The 21495-nt window shown below is 37.0% G+C and overlaps 1 protein-coding gene across 1 annotated transcript in view; it reads left to right on the top strand.

The window, feature by feature from the left end:
• Window positions 1-21495, top strand: part of crb (crumbs) — a 625965-nt gene that overhangs the window by 493948 nt on the left and 110522 nt on the right. Inside the window, exons 21-23 of the mRNA XM_067138875.2 lie at window positions 643-1030; window positions 3901-4238; window positions 11153-11368. Coding sequence (XP_066994976.2) covers window positions 643-1030; window positions 3901-4238; window positions 11153-11368 — 942 coding nt within the window. The remainder of the gene's footprint in view (window positions 1-642; window positions 1031-3900; window positions 4239-11152; window positions 11369-21495) is intronic.

Genomic DNA, 21495 nt, shown 5'->3' with positions numbered 1-21495 from the left:
TCTTGAGGGTTAAGTGGAGTTGTTGTAGTGAGAGTTATGAGTGCAAGTCGTCAATTGAGTATGTGAATTTGTTACGTTGGTAGATGGTTGACATGCAAGTGTGTGCAGTCTTCTTATTCTTTGTAACGGTGTTTTGTTTGAAAGCATAGTAGTCAAGTGTTTAAAATGGTAGTTTATGGATGTGTATGTATAATGTATAAATAAGTTGTAAATAAAATAGTGTACACAATTTACAGCATTTCGTGTGTGTGTCTTTGTGGTAACAACAGTATGACTCAGTTTTTAATGATGTAATGATAAAAGGTGTTGGTATGTGTATATGCTTTAGTGTTTTCTGTGTTCACCATCATGCATAAAAGACAACTTTTTTCTAAGACAATCAATCAATCAATCAATCAATCAATCAATCAATCACCACTGATCTGCATTTAGGGCAGTGGCCCAGGTGGCAGATTCCCTCAAAATCCATTGAATAAAGCAGCATTCTGGGCTAAATGTTTTGAAAGTTTTATGAAAGCTTTTTGTTTTTATGTAGTTTTGTTATTATTGTTCCTAATATGATAGTAAAATGTATTTTATGTGATTTTCTGGAATGTCTATTTTACAATAACAGATTTGATTCTTCATTACATTTCGTTTCAGGTCTTTGTTCAGATCAATTCATCTCATGTTGTGCTGGCTGCTAATGAAGAACAAACAATACATCCCATCAATCTGAATGAAGGAACAAACATAAGTTACACTAGTTTTCCAACCACATACCTAGGTACAGCAATACCAGAACTACGCAGTATTGCCCATGGTCCTACGCGCTTTGTAGGATGCATGGAGGATGTGGTGGTCAATGGGGAATGGGTAATCTGGGATAATATGCCACCTAACAGTACCATAGAAGGGGTGACTCCGGGTTGTCCTCGTGAGGAGCAGTGTGATCCGAACCCTTGTAAAAATGGGGGTATATGTACAGACCAGTGGAGTGACTTCAAATGTGCGTGCGAACGGCCGTATTTGGGGCATACTTGTCAGTATAGTAAGTATCATCAGTTTTTTATACTTCATGTTTAACATAAGCACTATTTAATGTGCATTGATTGCATGCCTATTAAAATCGTAAATGATACTGTCATCATTCTGATAGATGCTAGCCTTTTCGATTACTTCAGTAACATACATTAAACCTGTTCGTACATTTCTTTCCGCACAATATCCCATTCATGAAGGTCTGTAGGGAATCCTAAGCCATTAGATTTAAGTGCTCGTAAAGTGTACTATGTGATATAATACTTGAATAGGCGCTTGCAAAAATGGGCCAACCAACAAATTTTTTAAAAAACGGGTTATGTGTTGTCCTCTATTGTGGAAGGTTCAAACTATCTTCTGTGAGTTGGGCTACCATAAGGGAATCCTGTGTGATTGAGATACAAAGCTTTTAATTTTATGCCATTTTATTGAGACTAATTTTGATATTGCAAAGTTGGGCTATCACATTTTTATGCAGGATTGAAAGAAAGAAAAGGGCTGTTTCGGGTGTTTTCATGCTAGCTGAATGGATGGATTTAGTAAAAAGAGCTAGAGTAAAATATCAATTTCAAGCAGTAAAAATAAGTGATTCTGTGAGCACTCAACCTTTGCTAGAAAAAGTAATAAAGAGAATGGTGTCTATAAATAAGCAAAGAGTAATAATTAGTAATGTTTCAAGCAAAGTGTTTGAAAAAAGATGAACCATTTAAGTATTTTTTAAAAATATTCGTATGGTATTGTTGAGGAATGAGATTGTGTTGATATTAACAAAAGGAACAGTATTGGTGGTCAGCCATCACTCGTTATTCAGCTACCACAAAAGTACGGTACAAGGCTGATAAAGCCAGAAAAACTGACGGAAAGTTATATTATATCCTAAAATAAGTTTGCAGCACCTTTATATGTAGCAGGTGTTTCCAAATGGCGGCCCGCGGGCTGCATGTGGCCCGCGAAGCCATATAATGCGGCCCGCGAGAGCATGTTAATAAATAATGTGAAGAATAGTTAAAAAATAATATTTTATAGGCCGTTCAAAAATGTATTACTTTTTATATTCGTTTTAGACCCAAGTCCGAACTACTTCATTCATTAAAATAAATCACTTGATCTGAATGGATTATTTTTCATTTTTGAAAATTTAAAATCCAAATTTCAGATAATAATGATTAGTTTTTACGTCCCACTAACTACTTTTGATGTTTTTCGGAGACGCCGAGGTGCCAGAATTTTGTCGCGCAGGAGTTCTTTTATGTGCCAGTAAATCAGTCAACACGAGGCTGACGTATTTGAACACCTTCGGAATGATCTAACATTGAGCCTGCCAAGCTGGCTTCAGAAGGCCAGCGCCTCAACCATCTGAGCCGCTCAGCCCGGCTCCAAATTTCACTCTTTTATGCAACTGTAAAATAATGTTTTACCTAAGTAATTAAAATTATCAAACCTTTATTTCAATTGAATTATGCATATCCTTTTTTCATAATGGTACTTCTGTAGGCATACTATATGCAGAATTTTGCGAAAATTGGCCTATTATTTAAGTGCGGCCCGCGAACATGACTAAGGTTTCCAATATGGCCCTCGAGCCCTTACAAATTGGAAACCCCTGATATATAGTATACTTATGCCGTATAAAAACACCTTTTTTGTGTTGTATGATCATAAAAGAAAGGTTGGCTATAAATCTAAGGCAACAGTGGCCGATTTCTGCACCGGTACATCACAAGAAACTCATAGAGTGAAGTCACTTTGTATTTACATTTAAAGATATACATTTAATATATTTTTGCATTTCTCTTATCCTATAATTGGTAATATCAAAACTGAGAAGATGGTTTTCTGGTGATGTGATGCGATGCGATGTGATGTGGCCTCCGGAGGGGCATGGTGCAGGTCTCTCTAGGTAGCGCCCATGAGAAAAACATCTAAAAGAAAGTGGTTCAACACAAGAAACAAAAGAAATAATCAACCTGTTAAAAATAACCTTAAACCAAAACATGTACATGTTTAACAATGAAATATATTCACAAAAAGGAGGATTAGCCATGGGTTCAGGATTATCAGGAATAACTAGCAGCAATAGGCAGATACATGAGCTCTGTTCTCATCAATCCCAGTTTCTCATACTATATTTCTTTTCAGCCTCGTTTATATTTTCCAGCCTCATGCCCTTTTTTTATTGAGGGGCACCATTCAAGAGACTTGTTCTTTCTTCATTCTTTCCCCCCTCCCCTTCTGCTTTTCCCAGATTGAGAATGAATCCCTGATGCAAATTAGAGAATATCCTCCTTCCACTGTAGGAGCTCTCTTTCATAAAGTAGTAAAATAATGTTATTGGTTTTATGTCCAACTAACTACTTTTACAATTTTTGGAGGTGCTGAGGTGCTGGAATGTTGTCTTATGGGAGTTCTTTTATATGCCAGTAAATCTAATGACATTAGGTTGCTGTATTTGGACACCTTTTAACAATGCTGGACTGAGCCAGGATTGAACCTGCCAAATTGAGCTCAGAAGGCCAGTGCTCTACCATCTGAGCTACTCAACCTGGCTCATGAAATAGTGAAGTGCTTTCTTGGTGCATTAACACTGTGTGAATTGGTTGACCCATGCACACAGTTTGAATGCAATAGCTGATATAAGTGGAAATGAAATATATATCAGTAACTTGCAAGGTCAGCACTTAGTTAAAAGGTTGTCTAACATGAAACATAAAGAAGCCATCTCAAAATTGTTGGGCACAACCAGAAAAAGAGAAGGCTCCTGTAATTCTTGTGATATTATGAAGTTATTCCCCTCTTGTTTGTGACATCTGTAGCCTTGCACTAACTAATTTCTCCTCTTGTTATGTCAGCTGTGCTAATGAGAATTTCCTGTATTTTCAGATGTCACTGCTGCCACCTTTGGACATGAAAATGAAACAAACAGTATAGTGACGGTGAAAGTAAATGACATGGCTCGCAGAGCTATCCGCAGCATTATGGATATTTCCATGTTTATTCAGACTCGGCAAGAGAGAGGTGCAATCTTTTACATGACATCACAAACTGGTAATGGCAATGAAAATATAAATAATGGGAATATGAATTCAGGTAGTGATGAGACTGTTATTGCAGCACAAATTGAAGGTGGTGAACTATTTGTTAGAATTCTGTTGAATGGTACAATAGAACCATATACTGTTGGAATCAAGCTGGCAGATGGGAACAGTCATCTAATACAGGTTGGTTTCCATATTTATTAATTTGTTTGTTTGTTTGTTTGTTTGTTTGTTTGTTTGTTTGTTTGTTTGTTTGTTTGTTTGTTTAAATCGGAAGCCCCTTACGTTGATTATTAATTACAGCTACCAATATCTATGACCAAATATTCTTCACAGAGAAATTGGCCACTCCATTAGCACTACCCTCAGTTCTTGTGTTGTGCAAGAGAATGGACACTGTTCACATGTGCTGCATTGTTTGAGTTTTTCCTCACTCTATTCCTTCCAGGTATCCCTATTTATGAAAAAATAACTCTGCACCTTCCAATGCCACTCCAAAGTCTGTTGAGGGACATTTAGATTTCCCAATCGGTATCATGGTCTGCAGGAAGACTCTGGCACAGGTGGGGTGGTGGATTGCCATAACCATATCCTGGCTATCTCAGGTCTCACAGTGAGCACAGTTGTGGTCTGCATAAAACTGTTCCTTGATTTCTGTCATTCCCTTGGAAGGTGGTGACCATAGAGAGGGTGCATATGATCTCTAACTGACTTCATTTGTTCAGTTTGTGCCATGGCCTCACAGCACATGTCAGGAGGAGCTAAGCCAGCCAGAGGGTAGACAGACAGATGTTGATCTCAGTGATGGTTCTACATGACTGATTCAAAGCACTATCAACTTGTTTGGCATGAGAAACACAGACCCAAGGCAGTTGTAAGCAGTTTCTGAGGGTGGGCACCAAGTTTGCCCCTGTCAATTTACAAAGTATGTATTTCATGTAGATCTTTTTGTTGGTGCTCAAACAATGTGTCTTATAGGACAGGGTGCAATCCAAGGTAACCCTAGATATTTTGATGTAGAACAATGTTCCAGCTGACCTTCTCATCTAATGTTTAGCTTCCTCGCTGCTTCCCTGTTTCTGAGGTGGAAAGCACAAATCTTACTCTTGGATGGGTTAGGTTTGAGTTGATTCTCATCATCCTGTGCAGCAGATAGCAAATGTTTCACCCCTTCAAACTTTTCACTGTATGCTGTCAGACAAAGATCATCTCCATAGATAAACTTCTTGGTATACGGAGATGTAGGCTGATCATTAGTATGTGTGTTAAACAGCAGAGGGGATAGAACAATGTCCTATGGTAGGCCATTTTGTTGTTTTATCCACTGACTACATGTTCCTTGAAGTTCTTTGAAGAATCTTCAGTTCTGGAGAAAACAAGCAACCATACCTGTGAGACCATAATCTTTGGTGATTTGATATAGTTTTCCAACCACTGTTGGCAGCCCTGAAGATGATTTATCATGTTCACACCAGGCAAATGCTGGGGCTGTACATTAATCAAGGCCACGGCTGCTTCCTTCGCACTCCTATTTTTTTTCTATCCCATCGTTGCCATAAGACCTATCTGTATCGGTGCGACGTAAAGCAACTAAAAATAATAATAATAATAATAATAATAATAATAATAATAATAATAATAATAATAATAATAATAATAATAATAAGAGTTTCCCAAGCAAAGTTTGATGGTGGTGTTAAATCTACAAAGACTGCTCCAGTAATCTTTCTATTTTCAAAGCCATCCTCAGTATGTTGGGTTAAGCACAATACGGAAAAAATGTAAGAAAAGTCGAGTAGAACCGTGGTCTCTGCAGTTTGGAAGGAAATCATAAATTGTGCCTGTGTTACGGAACACAGGTATGCTATAATAAATATTGTGTAACTTGCAGTAAACGCACACTCCATTCATGAAGACTTAAGATAATAAATTATGTCACTGTTCTAATGTGTAATCAGAGAGATCTGTTTAGTATCCTAATCTCCAGAAGTCCCTTCTACAGCAATATTATTGCATCCAAGGAGTAATAAGGCGATGAGCTAAAGCTTCAGCACAAGGCTATTAGGCTTTAGGTTGTTCTTGCCCGGACGTAAGTTGCGTTCTTTATGATGGCAACTCGTGGATGACACATTGGTATTGGGAGAAGATAGTTGAAAATGTTCACATCAAAGGGCAGACTCATCCAGAACACGTTGCTGAAAAAGAAATAAACCTCTACAGGCAGCCAGCTGAGAAAAAAATATTAATAATTAGAATCGGTGGTATATCTGTGTTCCCTGCCAAACAAGTGACTTGTAGTCACGGATCTCGCCGCATCGCCACCGAGTGGGTTAATATCATCATTCCACCAGGCAGTTTCTTTAGATTTTTGTATTTGGCTCTGTCGTCCACATCCTTTTTCTGCTGTACCCTCCACAACCTTCTTTACAGTGTCCCATTCTTCATCTACCAATGCCAGTTCTTCCCTCGGCAACAATCTGAGGACATCTTCCCTGAATTCTTCCTTTACACTTGGTTCGGTAAGTTGCCAAGATTTTATTTTAGGGACTCTTTTGTTACAGACTCTGAGAGCTCTTTCCTGTACAGCAACCAGCAGTCTATGGTTTCCACCAAGGCCTTCACTTGGAATGACCTTGACATCATTCACATTCTTCCATACATTTTGATCCATCAAAATATAATCTATTACTGTACTCTTTTTATCATCCCAGCTATATCTTGTGATTTTGAGGGAGTCTCTTTTCTTGAACCAAGTGTTACTCACTATCAAGTTGTTTCTCATTAATAGATCTAGCATATATTCTCCCTCTTTATTTCTATTTCTCATTCCATGAGGGCCCAGTGTGGATCCATATCCTGGTCATTGTGAGCCAACTTGTGAATTAAAATCAATAATTGCTTATGCCACAAACAAATTCTGAAAATAAGGCAGAAAATAACAATCGTAATTCCTCTGAAGCCCGGTAAAATCTATCTGACCATAAGAACTACAGGCCAGTTTGATTGTTATGCCATCAAGACTACCTCTAGGAAATGTATGTACTCTTATCATATTCTAGTTCTCATTTGTATTATTGTAGTATTGTTGAAACAAATTATGTAGTGACGGAAATCTATAAGAAACAAATGACGGTTGCTTGTGATTGACTTTGCATGTGCGTGAACAAACCCTTAGCTTCACTTAACATCATTGTTTGAGTTGAAACAGTAGAAACAAGTTTGTTTTTCCTGCTGAGGAGAGGTTGGCTGTGAGTGTGTGAATACACGAATGTCCTCATACTTGACAGGCAGTTAAGTGTGTAAGAACGGATGGAATGATGGAGCACATACAGATCCCTAGGACAACTAAACATAAATTAATTACAGTGAAGGTTTTATATGGGTATACGTACTTCCCAGACATACTGTATATGAAATGTTTGAAAGAATTATCCTTAACTGACTAGCTCCAAGAATTGACCCACTTATGATCCCAGGACACGGAAATTTTAGACCAGGAAAGAGATCAAGACTGGATCCCGACAAATAAAGACAAAATACAGCTTCGTATGGGCATACTGCTGCCACAGAGGATTGTACAGAAACCTAAATTAGGGCATTATATTTCTTGCAATCACTTGTTGACCACACCTATTTTCTATGAGCTAATGACAGAGAAGAGATTTTTTCCTCCACGTATTTTTACATTTATCTCACAACGAGGCATATAACGGACAAGTTCCTCCCAAATTCTAGAAAATAAAGCCAGTATTTGACCACCTGGAAGCAAAATTTACAGAAGCTTATACACCTTATGGCAAAGTATCAATTTATGAGAACCTCTTGTTATGGAAAGGATGGCTAGGGCAGAAAGTTTACCTACCAAGAAAGAAAACAATTGGATTTCGGAATGGAATCATACAAATTACGCAAAACCGGGAAAGGGTTTGTAACGTGATCTGCTTCCGTGTGTATCATAATGAATAGCTGTAAAAGACATAACACTCTGAAGACTGTAAATGTAAATATTACCTGTGGTGTAGGGTAGTGTAATATAGCCCTGTGTGTCACCTATGAACTGTAGGTATGTAAACTGGATCCTTCAAAATGGCTAACCAGCATAACAAAAATTTTGTACGTTTTTAAGTACATGTAAACTTTGTAAATCTACAGTTCACATGTACAAAAAATTATTTCCAGGCAATGATTGTTAGTGAACTGCTTAAAATATTTAGAATAAGTTACTGTATAAACAAAAATCAGAACTTTGCTATTAGGAAGAAACAAGCTAGGTATCACAATGTGAAAGCACTTAGTACGTTCTTGCACAAAGTATTGAAAAATTTAAATAATAGGATTCTTCAACAAAGAAATACACAATGCTCAAATAAATATTCCCCTTAGGGCCCTTCTATAGTTTATTTTAGTCCGAGATCGTTTTTAAGCAAGTAATTAAATATTTTCTTCAATCAGGGAAATCCCTCCCCACCTGGGAGTGAGTTGTAGTGTACAGAGCTCCCAGCTTAAGGGGTTAAAAAGGCAATCAATGACAGAAACTGTGCAAGAAAAGCCCCTATATCAAGCAAGAACATGAGGAAATCAACGTATAGTAGAGGAGAAGCTGTCAGTTTACAGAGAGAAAAAATTACAAGTCATACAGTTGGTTGTAGCTGAAAAGCAGAAATGCAAGGAAGATCAGGCTACCAGAATAACACAGGATGGGAATAAGAAATTGTTATATAGAATCGTTAAGAATAGAAGAACAGGAACTGAATCTATCCAATCTGTAGAACTTCCTAATGGTGAGGTGACTAGGGATAAGATCAAAATATTACAGGAGTTCCAAAGGTACTTTGATTTTGAAACTTTACTGAACTGTGATAGACATGTCAGTCCCTTAGATGATGAACCTTATGATTTTGGCAGCACAAATACCAATAGTTTGACATTGTTGGAAGTGGAGACAACAAACAAGTCAACTGGATCAGATGAATTTAGTGTTGAGATGATCAAAACACTAGGAGGGGTTGGACTGGATGTACAAAGTACTGAACAGAATTCTGAAAGAGAATGTAATACCCAATTACTGGAAGCAGGGAGTCATCATACCATTGTTGAAAAAGGGTGATAGGAAGAAATGTACCAACTACAGAGGTGTAACTCTACTGTCCTTAAAATCTACAAATCCCTCCTTGAGAGCAGATTAGAAAATATGTTGAACCTACACTTGAGGAGGAACAACATGGATTTAGACATCATAGACCAACTATACTGCAGACCTCATTTTTGCCACCAGAATGCTCTATGGGAAGTACTGGGAGATAGTAGATTCAAACCCCACTGTCAGCACAACTGAAGATGGTTTTCCGTGGTTTCCCACTTTCGCCCCAGGCAAATGCTGGGGAGGCAAATGCCGGGGCTGTACCGTAATTAAGGTCACGGTCTCTTCCTTCCCATTCCTAGCCCTTTCCTATTCCATCGTCTCCATGAGACCTACCTTTGTTGGTGCGATGTAAAGCAAATTATTTTTTAAAAGTTAGACACATTAAAAACAGCAAACAAAAACTGAAATTTTGTACATTTCTTGTACCTCAGGTGTTTTACCATCAATAGACATTGTAAGTAAATTGAATGTGTTAACTGTTTGGAATGATTGCAGTTTCAAACAGTATTTTATGAATGAAGACCATGATTGGAGTTGTCATCTTCTCAGATGAGGCTATATTTAGCTCAACAAATGAAGACTGTTACTTGAGTACAGGCCACAACCCAAAGTATTTGACACACTGTTTTCATTGCACCTCCATGTTGTGTTAGGAAACAGATGCCTTACCACGTTAATGGCCATTTCTCTACTGACCAGTATTTGGAAAATGAGCCCTATGTTCCAGGTGTGAGAATGCCCTGTCCCAATGGGGTAATCAGTTTCAGCAGGACCTCTCCTCAATTTATACCAGTTTAGGACTGATTTGCTTAAGAGGCTCGCATTGAAGTCATCCGATATTCTTGAGTTAAGGTAAAGTATCTCTTGCTACCAAATTGTCCATAACTGCCTCCATGAGCAAGAGACAATCTCTGAGACCTCATATCTGATGCATAGGATCATCTGTCTGCACAATGAGGAACATCTCTGAAGCCTGGTGGTTCCTATTTCTTGACATACGATAAAAATCATGGGTGTCAATGAAGATGTGAGTTCATACAAACTCTGTGCATACAACAGTCCTTTTTATGACCACCAATAATGTAAATATAAAATCCAGCCTTTAGAGTAGATATAGTGACGTAGCAATATTGAAGTACCGTAACTAAGGCCAATAATGTAACTACAGTCCTTTGCTTGAAAGGATCACATGCTAGTAGGCCACTTCCTCATTACTGTGTGAAAGCTTCTTATTAACATCTTCCCTGGGTCACAGATCGGACAAGGGGGTCCAGTTGCATGGTTTGCCTCATTGCCGAACCTCAGTCCAATAGATTTCTATATCTGGAGGTTCTACTGCACTCTGTTGGGCATGTTGAAGTAACTGGGCTCGTAATATACCATTCGTTGATGGCTATCCCATATTCATGTTTTCTTTCTTTCTTTCTTTCTTTCTCTTTTTTTTGCAACCATTGCAGTTTTGGTCATTGAAAGGTAAGGAATGTGGTTATTGTTTGAAATTATTACACTTTCAAACAGTGTTGTATGTTCTGTATTATTTAAAAATTACTGGAGTTTGAAAGAACTGTAAAATTTGTGTGAAAGAAATTATTATGACACTTGTATTTAAATAAAACAAGAAACTGTGTTTGGCAGAGGCAAATGAGAAATATACAATGCGAGGAAATATCTAGATGTTGGAGGATTTCTTTATACCAGTGATATTTTCTAGCCACATCACAAATTTCATCATCAGTTTCTACAAGATCTCATGGCATGCCATGAAACTGTATTCATTCACATGGTATGAATGAGAAGCAATCCTGTAGTAGTCATATACTGGATATATTGTTCATTAATGGCCTTTGAATATTTTCATTTATTCAGATGAATTTTATTGAAGCTGTATGTGCTGTGCAAAATTTTATGGGATTGTCTATGTTCCTATGTAAATGTTGTGTTAATTCTTTTGCAGGTTGTACGAAATGTAACATTAGTTCAAGTGAAGATCAATGGAACAGAATATTTCAGAAAGACAATAAGTGCAATGGGTCATTTAGACGTGCAGAGGTTGTATTTAGGTGCTTTTCCTAATCCATCACCACGCTCTGTACGACAAGCCAATGAACCTACTTTATCGAGTTCCATTCGCTGTGATGTAAATTTCAAGGGAGTGATCCAGGATGTGCAGGTAATGTACAGGGTGTCAGTGCTCTCTTTCACATCATAGCTTTGTTAATTTAGAGTGGAAGGATAGATATTTACATACACTGTGAAAAGTGGAAGGTTTCAATGGATTACATTTACTAATATTATGTGGTACAGTATACGTTTTCTTTTAAAATCACTGCACTGGCACATTGATGATCAGAAAAACCTGACTGAGGAAAAGTAAGAGGCAGCGCTTTAAATGAGAGAGACAAAATTAAGACAATGTTTTATGAGCTATCAAATCATATAGACAAGTGTATGTTAAAAAGAAAAACACACTTTAGTAAAATTAGTCATATACATGTGTGTTTCTAGTTTGACGAAAATTTTATATATACAGTAGAAACTCAGTTTCATGCATTTCATGCATTATAGCTTAACCACGGTAAATGGAAAATTATCTGTAGGGCGACAGAAGATTGGGAAAACATAGTAGGCTACAAGAGAACACAATTTTATGAAAGACACTGTACCTAAAAATACACACATTTGACATTCCATTTTTCACACGATCAATTATGTTCAATTTATCATTCACAGAGAACGCTTTTCTTTTTTGCAACATCACAGCACCTACACTGAGCTCAAGACTTAACTACTTAACTGACAACTAAAAACCAACATAGTCACTTGTTTTGGAAGCAGGGTTTGCAGGCAAACCACTTTAAGTCACTGAGGGGGATGGGGAAAGGTCATCTAAACTCTAAGCTGGGCCAATTGTTCACATCCTGTTACTTCTGTGCATAGAGAGGCACGCAGTTTCTAAAACCCCATTCAGTCATCCCCTGGAAGTTCTGTTTAGCGTTGAGTCAGTAACAGTTACAGATTGTAATGCAAAATCCCTCTAAACAGTTTGTTATTACAGTTTAAAAAAATAAGAATTTTATTATTATTTTTTTTTATTTTTTTTTGTGACATACTTTGTAGTATGAAAACACTTCTTATAAATAGCCACAAAAGTACTGTAAATGCACAACAGAACGCAAGATACATCCAATCTGAAGGCACACTGTTCTTATTTTTGTTTTTGTTTGCTTGTTTGTTTGTTTGTTTTACTCTCACTACTCTCAGAATGTGCACTTCCTTCTGGAAATGAATGACTTGTTAGGGCAGCTTTACTGTTACTCTTAGATTGCACAAAGCATTCACATACGTTGATCTCACTTAACAGTCCTTTGGAAGTTAGAATTGGGGATGGAGGCTTTTTCACAGCACTGACCCCATTTATGTTATCATTGTCATAACTATCATCTCTTTCAATTCACTTCAGTTAAATTCAATTCATTTCTTATTTGTAGTCTGTAGAATTTTACAGTTGTCAGACAATGTCAGGCTATACCCATTGTACAACAAAAAACATATTCTAATTTATATATAAATGAAAACCACACATTCTGACTTGTACTTCATGTATGGAATACAGGCACCTGTTATTTAAGAGATCTTTTAATGACTTTTGAAACATTTTTTCATTCAAATTTTTTATATCCTTAATTACTGTAGTTTATTATAGAGTAACACACCCTTCACATATGGGCTATGGTCCATCTTTTTAGTGCAGTGGAAAAACATGTGGTAATCATTCCTAATTCTTGTGTTATAATTGTATTCTTCACTATTACCGGTACTTATCTCTTTCCCGTCAGGAGTGTAGTAAAGCGTACCCAACTTTCAAACGGACTTCCTCTGCCATCTGTCTGCTAAACATACAACTTCTTGGAACCAGTGAATTCCCTATACTTCCTGGATACAACTGGCATGCACAGAATCCTAAAATAAAGTGTTCTTTTATATGTTTCTTTAGATAGAACAGACAGCTGACTGAATGTAAAGACATTGCAACAACTTGACTGCACATAACCAGTGCAGTGCAGAGGATATTTGTTACAAATTAGATTAATATTTTGACAAATGCAATGGTAGTGAGTTTGAAGTTGTAGGTATGATAATAAAAATGGTGTGGGAAGCAGTTGGGACAGAAGATGAATTAGAGGGAAATCGAAATACAGCACAGGATAGAAAATGTTCATTCAGGTACCGTCTCCTTTTAAAATATTAGGCCTACTTGGACAAAAAATAATTATCCATTTTAATCCTCCAGTTAATTTTTTTCGGACTATGGACTTCTACGTAATTACTAGGGCCCGGATTTTTATGCAGTAACTGCTTAGATTGCAAACTAATTTGGTTAGTAGGAAGTGTCGGCCACCCGCTCTTCCATAATGTAGCAAGAGTAACATAAATTATAGGGGTTTTGATGGGCCGTACCCCTATTGCTTATGCAAACCCCGTAGCATAGTCGTTGTGAAGGTAGACTATACTTGTTACACGCTTCAGGAAGTTTGCATTCTAACCTATTACTGCATAAACATCCGGGCCCTAGTAATTACATAATACTGTATTCCAACTAATGTCAGTTTATCTTCCAATCCCATTCGGTGAAAAATAGTTTATAATTTGTATGTCCAAGAGGCAGTATGATTTGCTATCTAAATATCTTCCTCCGACACATCCCGAAAATGAAATAAATTGGGGGATTCAGGGTGAATTCCTGCATTCTCTGCATTACCAAGAAAATAAGAACCCCATCAGGTCGAGCAATTCAGACTGACTTGAAGAACAAGCTATTTAACATTATGCACCATATTGGATGCTTTTTGATGTATTATTCCAAACTGGGGGATTCCTGTGTGTACTTAGGTGATCTCATTGTATCATTTTAGAATAACTATGATGTATTTTCCATTTTTACAAAATTTTTACATGGTTTTTACAGAATAAATTATTTAGTGAAGGTACTCCTTAATTATACCTGACAAGCAAATTATTACTCTGGGTGTCGCCAGACAGTGAGTCATAGATAGTCCATGGAAAAGGGTTAAAGTCAATGTTTTGACGTGTTTAATAAACAGAATAGATTGATAGATATTTATGGAAGAATGTTCTTAATACTCTTGAGTTATGAAAGAATGTTTGCAAGTACTTTGATTTGGAATGTGAAAAATGTTCCTTCTAGCTTTCTTTTGTAGAATAAAAGTCTTTCAAAATATTCATATACCACACAACCCCAGACAACTGTTCCATAGTTCAAGTGAGAGTATATATTACCCCATAGTACACTTTCAGTAATACATTTGTATCTACAATTTTTGATAGCATATGTAATAAAAATATTCCAGATGTTAACTTTTTACAGACATAATTAACATGATTCTTCCAAGACATATGATTATCTAGAACAATGCCTAGGAATTTAGGAAAATCTGTTGTTTGAAGGTGTGCACCATTTAGCTGAATACTTATATCATCATTACAATCCGTTTTAACCCATTCCAGTCTGGGCCTTAATATCCCTAACAAACGTTCTGGACTGGGCATTTTAAAGGATTTTAAAAACATTATATCTCTGTACCTGTAGGAGATATTTGAATGATTCTTTTTTCTTTGCGCTAGTTTGAGCATCTAATTTTGAAAAACGCTGTTTGTATCATGTCAACTATCACTTGAGATTTTAAAATTGTTTATATATTACACCATGTTTTGTGAATGGAGGAAAGGTCTGACAGATAACTTAATAAGTACAGTTTACTGAAATACTGTTACCGAGCTCGATAGCTGCAGTCGCTTAAGTGCAGCCAGTATTCGGGAGATAGTAGGTTCGAACCCCACTGTCGGCAGCCCTGAAAATGGTTTTCCGTGGTTTCCCATTTTCACACAAGACAAATGCTGGGGCTGTACCTTAATTAAGGCCATGGATGCTTCCTTCCCACTCCTAGCCCTTTCCTGTCCCATCGTCGCCATAAGACCTATCTGTGTCGGTGCGACGTAAAGCAACTAGCAAAAAAAAATAAAAAAAATAAAAAAATACTGTTATATTTACCCTATTTTGCTAATATAAAATGTGCATTGCAACTACAAAACAACAAAAATAATGGATACGATATAAAAATAATAAGTTTTCAATAATAATAGTAATAATTACAATAATGAAAATGGGAGCTCTTATGCAATTTTATTTTAATTGATAAATTTTGTCAAAAGTTACTCAAATGTAAAATTATTGTTCCACTAGCTGATGTACCCGTGCTTTGCTACGGAATTCTACATTTTATACAGAATTCTAGGTTAGGTAGTGTAAACGTTGTGAGCAAGATTGTATTAAGTTGCATAGCTCTTAATGTTGCCCTAGAAGCACGACGAGCAAGTCAGCAACGTCTTTTCTCATATCAAGACTGGGTTAGGGAATTTTCATTGTAATGGTAGGCCACCTTGCCTACTGTCGGTCACAATCAGATTGAGGAGTTTTCATTATAATGGCAGACACTCACTCTCCGCCTGCCTTTATAGATTCTCAGAAAGACTCTCTTAGTGGTTTCCCCAACTGAAATGAACATGGGCCATTACAATGCCCTCGGTAGGAATGGTGCGATTAAAAGCAATGCCTTCATATGTAATACTCGATCAAATGAAAAAACCCACATTTTTTCACTTTTAACGAACAGTGGTTCGAACTATCAGTCCAAAGCTACAGAGCTGGAATGACCAAGACGCAGACATCCGTGATCCATGAACAATCTTCGTCCTTTCTTCGGCGCGGGGGGGGTGTTCAAATAGTGGATAGTCCCAGGGCAAAAACTATGCCTGTATCGGCTTCCTGGGAGTACCCGATGAGTTGGAAAATCTCAATTCACTACACTGGCGGAGGAAAGAACTATCTGACGTGGAGGGAATTTTTCCTCCAAGCCAGAGAAGAAACCACATCTTCGCTGCTAATTTGGAATAAAATTAATGTAGATTTAATGAAAGTGAAGAGGAAGAAGCTTTTCCTAAGAAACGGCTCTTTTCAAGGTTGAATTTTGAGTTATTTAGTGAATTCTGGTACTATTTGGAATAGGGCTAAATTGTAATTCCAGACCAGTTCATACTACTACTCCTACTACAACTAACTGAGCCTCTGACTTAAGTGCGCACACTGCTCATTCAAAACAGCGCGTCAGAGTTGGTATCGAATAGCTGGCATACTATGATGAACCAGTGTGTTACGTACCAACAGTATGAGAAAATGTATAAACCAGAGGATTGGCATGCTAAAGAAGAAAGTTATCTAATTCCTCAGCTATTTCCCACCAATATTCAGTTAGGCTGTTATACTCGGTACGCAGCAGTAATCCCATCTATCGGAGTTGAATGACAGCATAAGAGACAAAGAACATTACAACAAACAACGGTCAGTGTAATGTTATTGTTGATCTATGTTACGCGCTTTCGATATTGTAGGCCGCCACATTATTAATTGTCTTCTGGTTCTGAAATACCACTCTTATCATAGTCGGTACGGTAAAACTGAATAAAACATAAATGATCGGAAATTACATTCTCTATAACTTTTGTTATGTAGTACTTTTCCATAGGACCAAGAACATAGGTATTTAAAAATAAAATTTTAGGTGCCTTCCCCTAAACTACCATTTCACCCAGGGTGAATAACATTGTTTATAGCTTAAACTGTAGTTTCTTATTCCCCGACTCTATATACGGATTTTCATTAAATTCTGCTTACCATTTTGTCGGGGCTCGGCGTTGATATGGACTTAGCAACAAAAATCCAAATTCATGCATATCTCTGTTATCATAGCCGGTACGGTAAAAATGCATAAGACGTAAATGATCAGAAATTTAATTCTACATAACTTTATGTTTCTACATAACTTTAGTTATGTAGTATTTATCGATATGACCACTAATAATATAAATATTTGAGAATTGAATTTTAGGCCTTCCCCTAAACTACCATTTCACTCAGGGTGAATAAAATAATTTATAGCCTAGATTGTAGCGGCTCACCCCTCGACTCTACATACCGATTTTTATTAAATTCTCTTCAGCCGTTTTCTCGTGATGCGTGTACAGACAGACAGACAGACAGACAGACAGACAGACAGACAGACAGAAATTACGGAAAAGTAAACACTGCATTTTCTTGTTACTGTGGACATGATCGATACAGAAATACCATTCTTTTCAAATTCTGAGCAATGTACAGACAAAACTCTTATTTTATATATATAGATTTATCACAAAAGACTTCTGAGAAAGAGAAAATACAGTCTTCTAAACAGACAACTTCACTAATATGTAGACAATCTTACGTATTCACGCAAATATGAAATACGCGGGAACATGCGCTAGGCCGTAAAACGAACTCTAATCATAATGAAATGTAAGAAGTTGTTTCGAATTCATATGTCAATATGTTCATTTGCGCGTAAACTTATAATATATCATAAAATATTCAAAATATCACTTTCGTCAAGCACATGTTTGCCGCGAGAATCCATGTCTTAGAGCTCACTGAGTGACAACATCTACCGATGCATGCTGATCGAAAATATCGTAATTTCTCTGACTTAGACATATAATACTGCCATCTGTTTAAATACTCTCGTAACTAATACATGAAGAAACATGATGTAACCACCAGAATGCGTGCATAGCTCGTTCTCGATTTCTAGTAAATTGTCAAACCTGAACGTAATTTCGGCCGCTGCGAGCATAGCTCGCAGTTAGACCGGAAAGAGTTAAAATCCAATTTCACCACATTAATTTTGTTAGGATTCACCATAAGGAAATTGGTGGTGAAAAATCTGTTATGTTTTAAGATTGCATTAAGGTTTTGCACCATTGATTCTCTATCTTTTTCCCAAGTAATAACAAATGTGTCATCTGCATAGGATACAGTGATGGAGTTTACAACTTCTGGTGTTTTATGAACGTACAGGAGATAGAAAAAACGTCCCAAAATAGTATCTTGCAGAATACCGCTGTTTGCGATTTCAAAGGGAGATCTAAGATTTTTTACCTTGTTATCTATTTTATCATTTACTTCAACGCACTGCTTATGCTGTTGTAAGTAAGAATTTAGCAGATGTTAAGTGCCACCAGGGACACCATAGTGTTCAAGTTAACAAAATTATTGTGATCAAGATTATTTAAAACATTACGAGTAAACGCTGCTAGAGCAGTAACAATTGACAAACCTCTCCTGAATCCATGTTGAACATTTCTAAGAAGAGAATGCTTCCCAAAAACTGCAAGAAGGCAAATTAAATTAGTTTTCTCAAGGAGTTTATCTAAAGCAGAAGTTATAGTTATTGGCCTGTAATTGTTTATATCATTGGCTGCTCCCTTCTTATGAATAGGTTTGATGATACTAGTTTTCAGACATTTTGGAAAGATTCCATTCATTAGTACTTGGTTTACAAGGTACATTAATGGAATAATAAGCTCATTTTTGCACTGTCTCAATAATTTTGATGTGATTTCGTCCCACCCAGTTGAAGGGGAATTTCTCAGATTGTCAATGGCTGATTCTAATTCTTGGGTAGTCACAGGGAATAAGTAAATTGATTTACCTAATTTAGGTAGATTTTTAATATCTTCTCTGTCTCTAACATGTCATACAGTACCAACCTCTCCTAGATTCCCTGATGCATGTTTCAGAAGATATTTCACGGTCAGTTTGTTCTCCACATATGGCTATATGGGGTACATATAGGTACAACTCTACCTTGGGATAAATATAAATAAGAATTAGATTTAATTCCATTATGTATATCTCGGAAAATGCAATGCTGTTTCACCAGGACTTGTAAAAATCTATGCTTAATTCAGACCAACGTTATCTGTTATCTGGTATTTCAGATATGACCATAAAACACAATTTATTACTCCAGAAATATAATTATATAATCTTCAACATATATAATACAAAAAGAATAATTTTATTTTTCTTCCATCAAAGTATCCTCCCTTGGATTTAATGACTGTATCATAAACTCGAGGTATGCGGTCGATCAGTTTTTGTAGGTATTTTGAGTCTGTATGATTCCTTAACAATGTTCCAGAGATGTTCCTCGCTGGGTGTATGAACTTCCCTGATACGTCTGTCCATTTCATCCCAGACCATATCCGTGGGATTACAATTCGGGCTTTGGGATGACCAGACCATACATTTCAGTACTTTCTGTTTTTTCCTTCGATGCAATTTACTTCTTGCAGAATGCTCACCAATGTTTTGGGTCATTATGCTGTTTTAAGGTGAACCCTTTCCCTATTAAGCGCAATTCACATGATATTGTATGATACTGAATTATGTAGTGGTAGTGCTTCTGATCCATACATCTTTCTATTTTTACAATGTCTCCAACTCTATCTCCTGCAAGACACACCCAAACCATAATAGAAACCCCACCGAGTTTAACTGTAGGCAGAATGCAATGCTGGGCCACTTTTTTCCCTTCACATTGGCGAACAAATATCCTCCTTCTGGTTCCAAAAATCTCATTGATTCATCTGTGAATAACACTTTGTTCTACTCTTTGTGTGTCCAATCAACCCCTCAAGCCGGCAATTTAATCGAGAGCTGGTCACTTCTCAGGTAGTATTAAAATTGAAGCACAGCAGAGGTTTAGACACCATTAAGTTAAAGAATTCATAATGTTAAATCTATGAAATATAAAGTAATGAAAATTTCAGGACTACTTACTCAGATAAAGTCCAATGTTTCTGAGTGATATGTGATGGCTGCTGTTCAGGGCTGTCCATAATCACATGCAGTATTTTCAAAATATATATAACGGAATATAAATTTTTATTCCAAGTCTCCCTTCCCAGAGTGTAAGGGACTCGTCCACAGAAATATTTTCGGTGGGGATGTAGGCTGTCTGAAAGTTTTCGTTTATAATTTCCAGGAAAGGCTGAATTTTGAAAAGCGTTTTAGGTCCCATGTATGTATCCTGTGTAGAATTATCAACAAAATGTAAATACCGCGAGATGAGTTCAAACCTGCCCCTTGTCATTGTTTGAGGGAATGTAGTGGTTTCTAAAAATCCATCCCTGGTGAAATAGCTCTTCAGGGTGGGTTTCGGTCCCCCTGGACATTACAAGCCTCAAGAACACAAATTTCATCTGCTGTCACTGGCTTCCACTTCTGGGCGTGCGACCTTGGTTTCAAGGATGTGCCAAATATACACTTTGCCATGTATCTATTTGTTTCTCGAACAATTAGGTCAATTGCTTTGCCGTCAAAAAATAGCAAAAAACATCTAAAGTAGATGTGAAAAAATGCTTTCTCATACGTGGCACACCCGTGAAGGGGATGTTTTGTGTGCTTGTGACGACATCTACCTCTCGCCACAACCACTGAACAGCGGACAAAGTTATTATGGCTGAAGCTATTTCTTCCTCATCTGCACTGTCTGCCACTTCTCCAGCAACTTCTTGCTATGCATAGTCGCTGTCCGTATCATTACCGAAAATTTCGCTTCCCGATACATCACTTCCACTGCTGTCATCTGTCACCTCAAAACAGGTCACACAAACATATGGATCTTAAAATATATGAAATTTAAATACATACCTGAGGCTACGTAACTAAACTTACAGTTCGACCAAAATGACAACTACAGAAAGGATGTGGAAGTGGCGTGAAAACCCTATTGTGGTCTGTGGGATTGTACGATGTTATGGGGAAGAGGAGATAAACAACATTCACCCTTAAGACCTTACTACATTAAGACGCAAATGAAGTTACAACATAAAATGAACAAAAACAAAACAAAGCAACATAGTAAGTAAAAATTAAAACACCAAAGTGGCAGTGAACACTTATTACATACTGATGATCTTTAACTAAAATAAAAATGGAAATAATGGAAAAAATCGAACTCTTCGAATGGTAAGAGCCTAGAACTTGAACACTGAAGCTGATACAGAACTGCGTGAGGCAAAACTCTAAGGGAAACAAATTTTTTTACAGGAGATTGACAATATTGTTAAACAAGAAACGAAAGTTAAATTTACATTTAGACACAATACTCTGAACAAAAAAAAGAGAATTGACTCCGAAAATAAATTTGATATTTAAATTGGCGAATGTGGAATGTCAACTCCGACGCACAAATTACAATTTACATTACGATGGAAAAGTTATGTTAAAATGAAAGGCTGAAACATAAGTAACAAGTGAATAGCGCTTACCCCAGAGGGGACGAACGCCGAGCACGTCCGCTTGCTAGGTCGGTCAGATGTTGAAGACACACAAACAAG

The sequence above is a fragment of the Anabrus simplex genome, chromosome 1, assembly GCF_040414725.1.
Source record: "Anabrus simplex isolate iqAnaSimp1 chromosome 1, ASM4041472v1, whole genome shotgun sequence".
NCBI lineage: Eukaryota > Metazoa > Arthropoda > Insecta > Orthoptera > Tettigoniidae > Anabrus > Anabrus simplex.
Note: the sequence above shows the minus strand (reverse complement) of the source record. Positions and strands in the feature narration are given on the sequence as shown.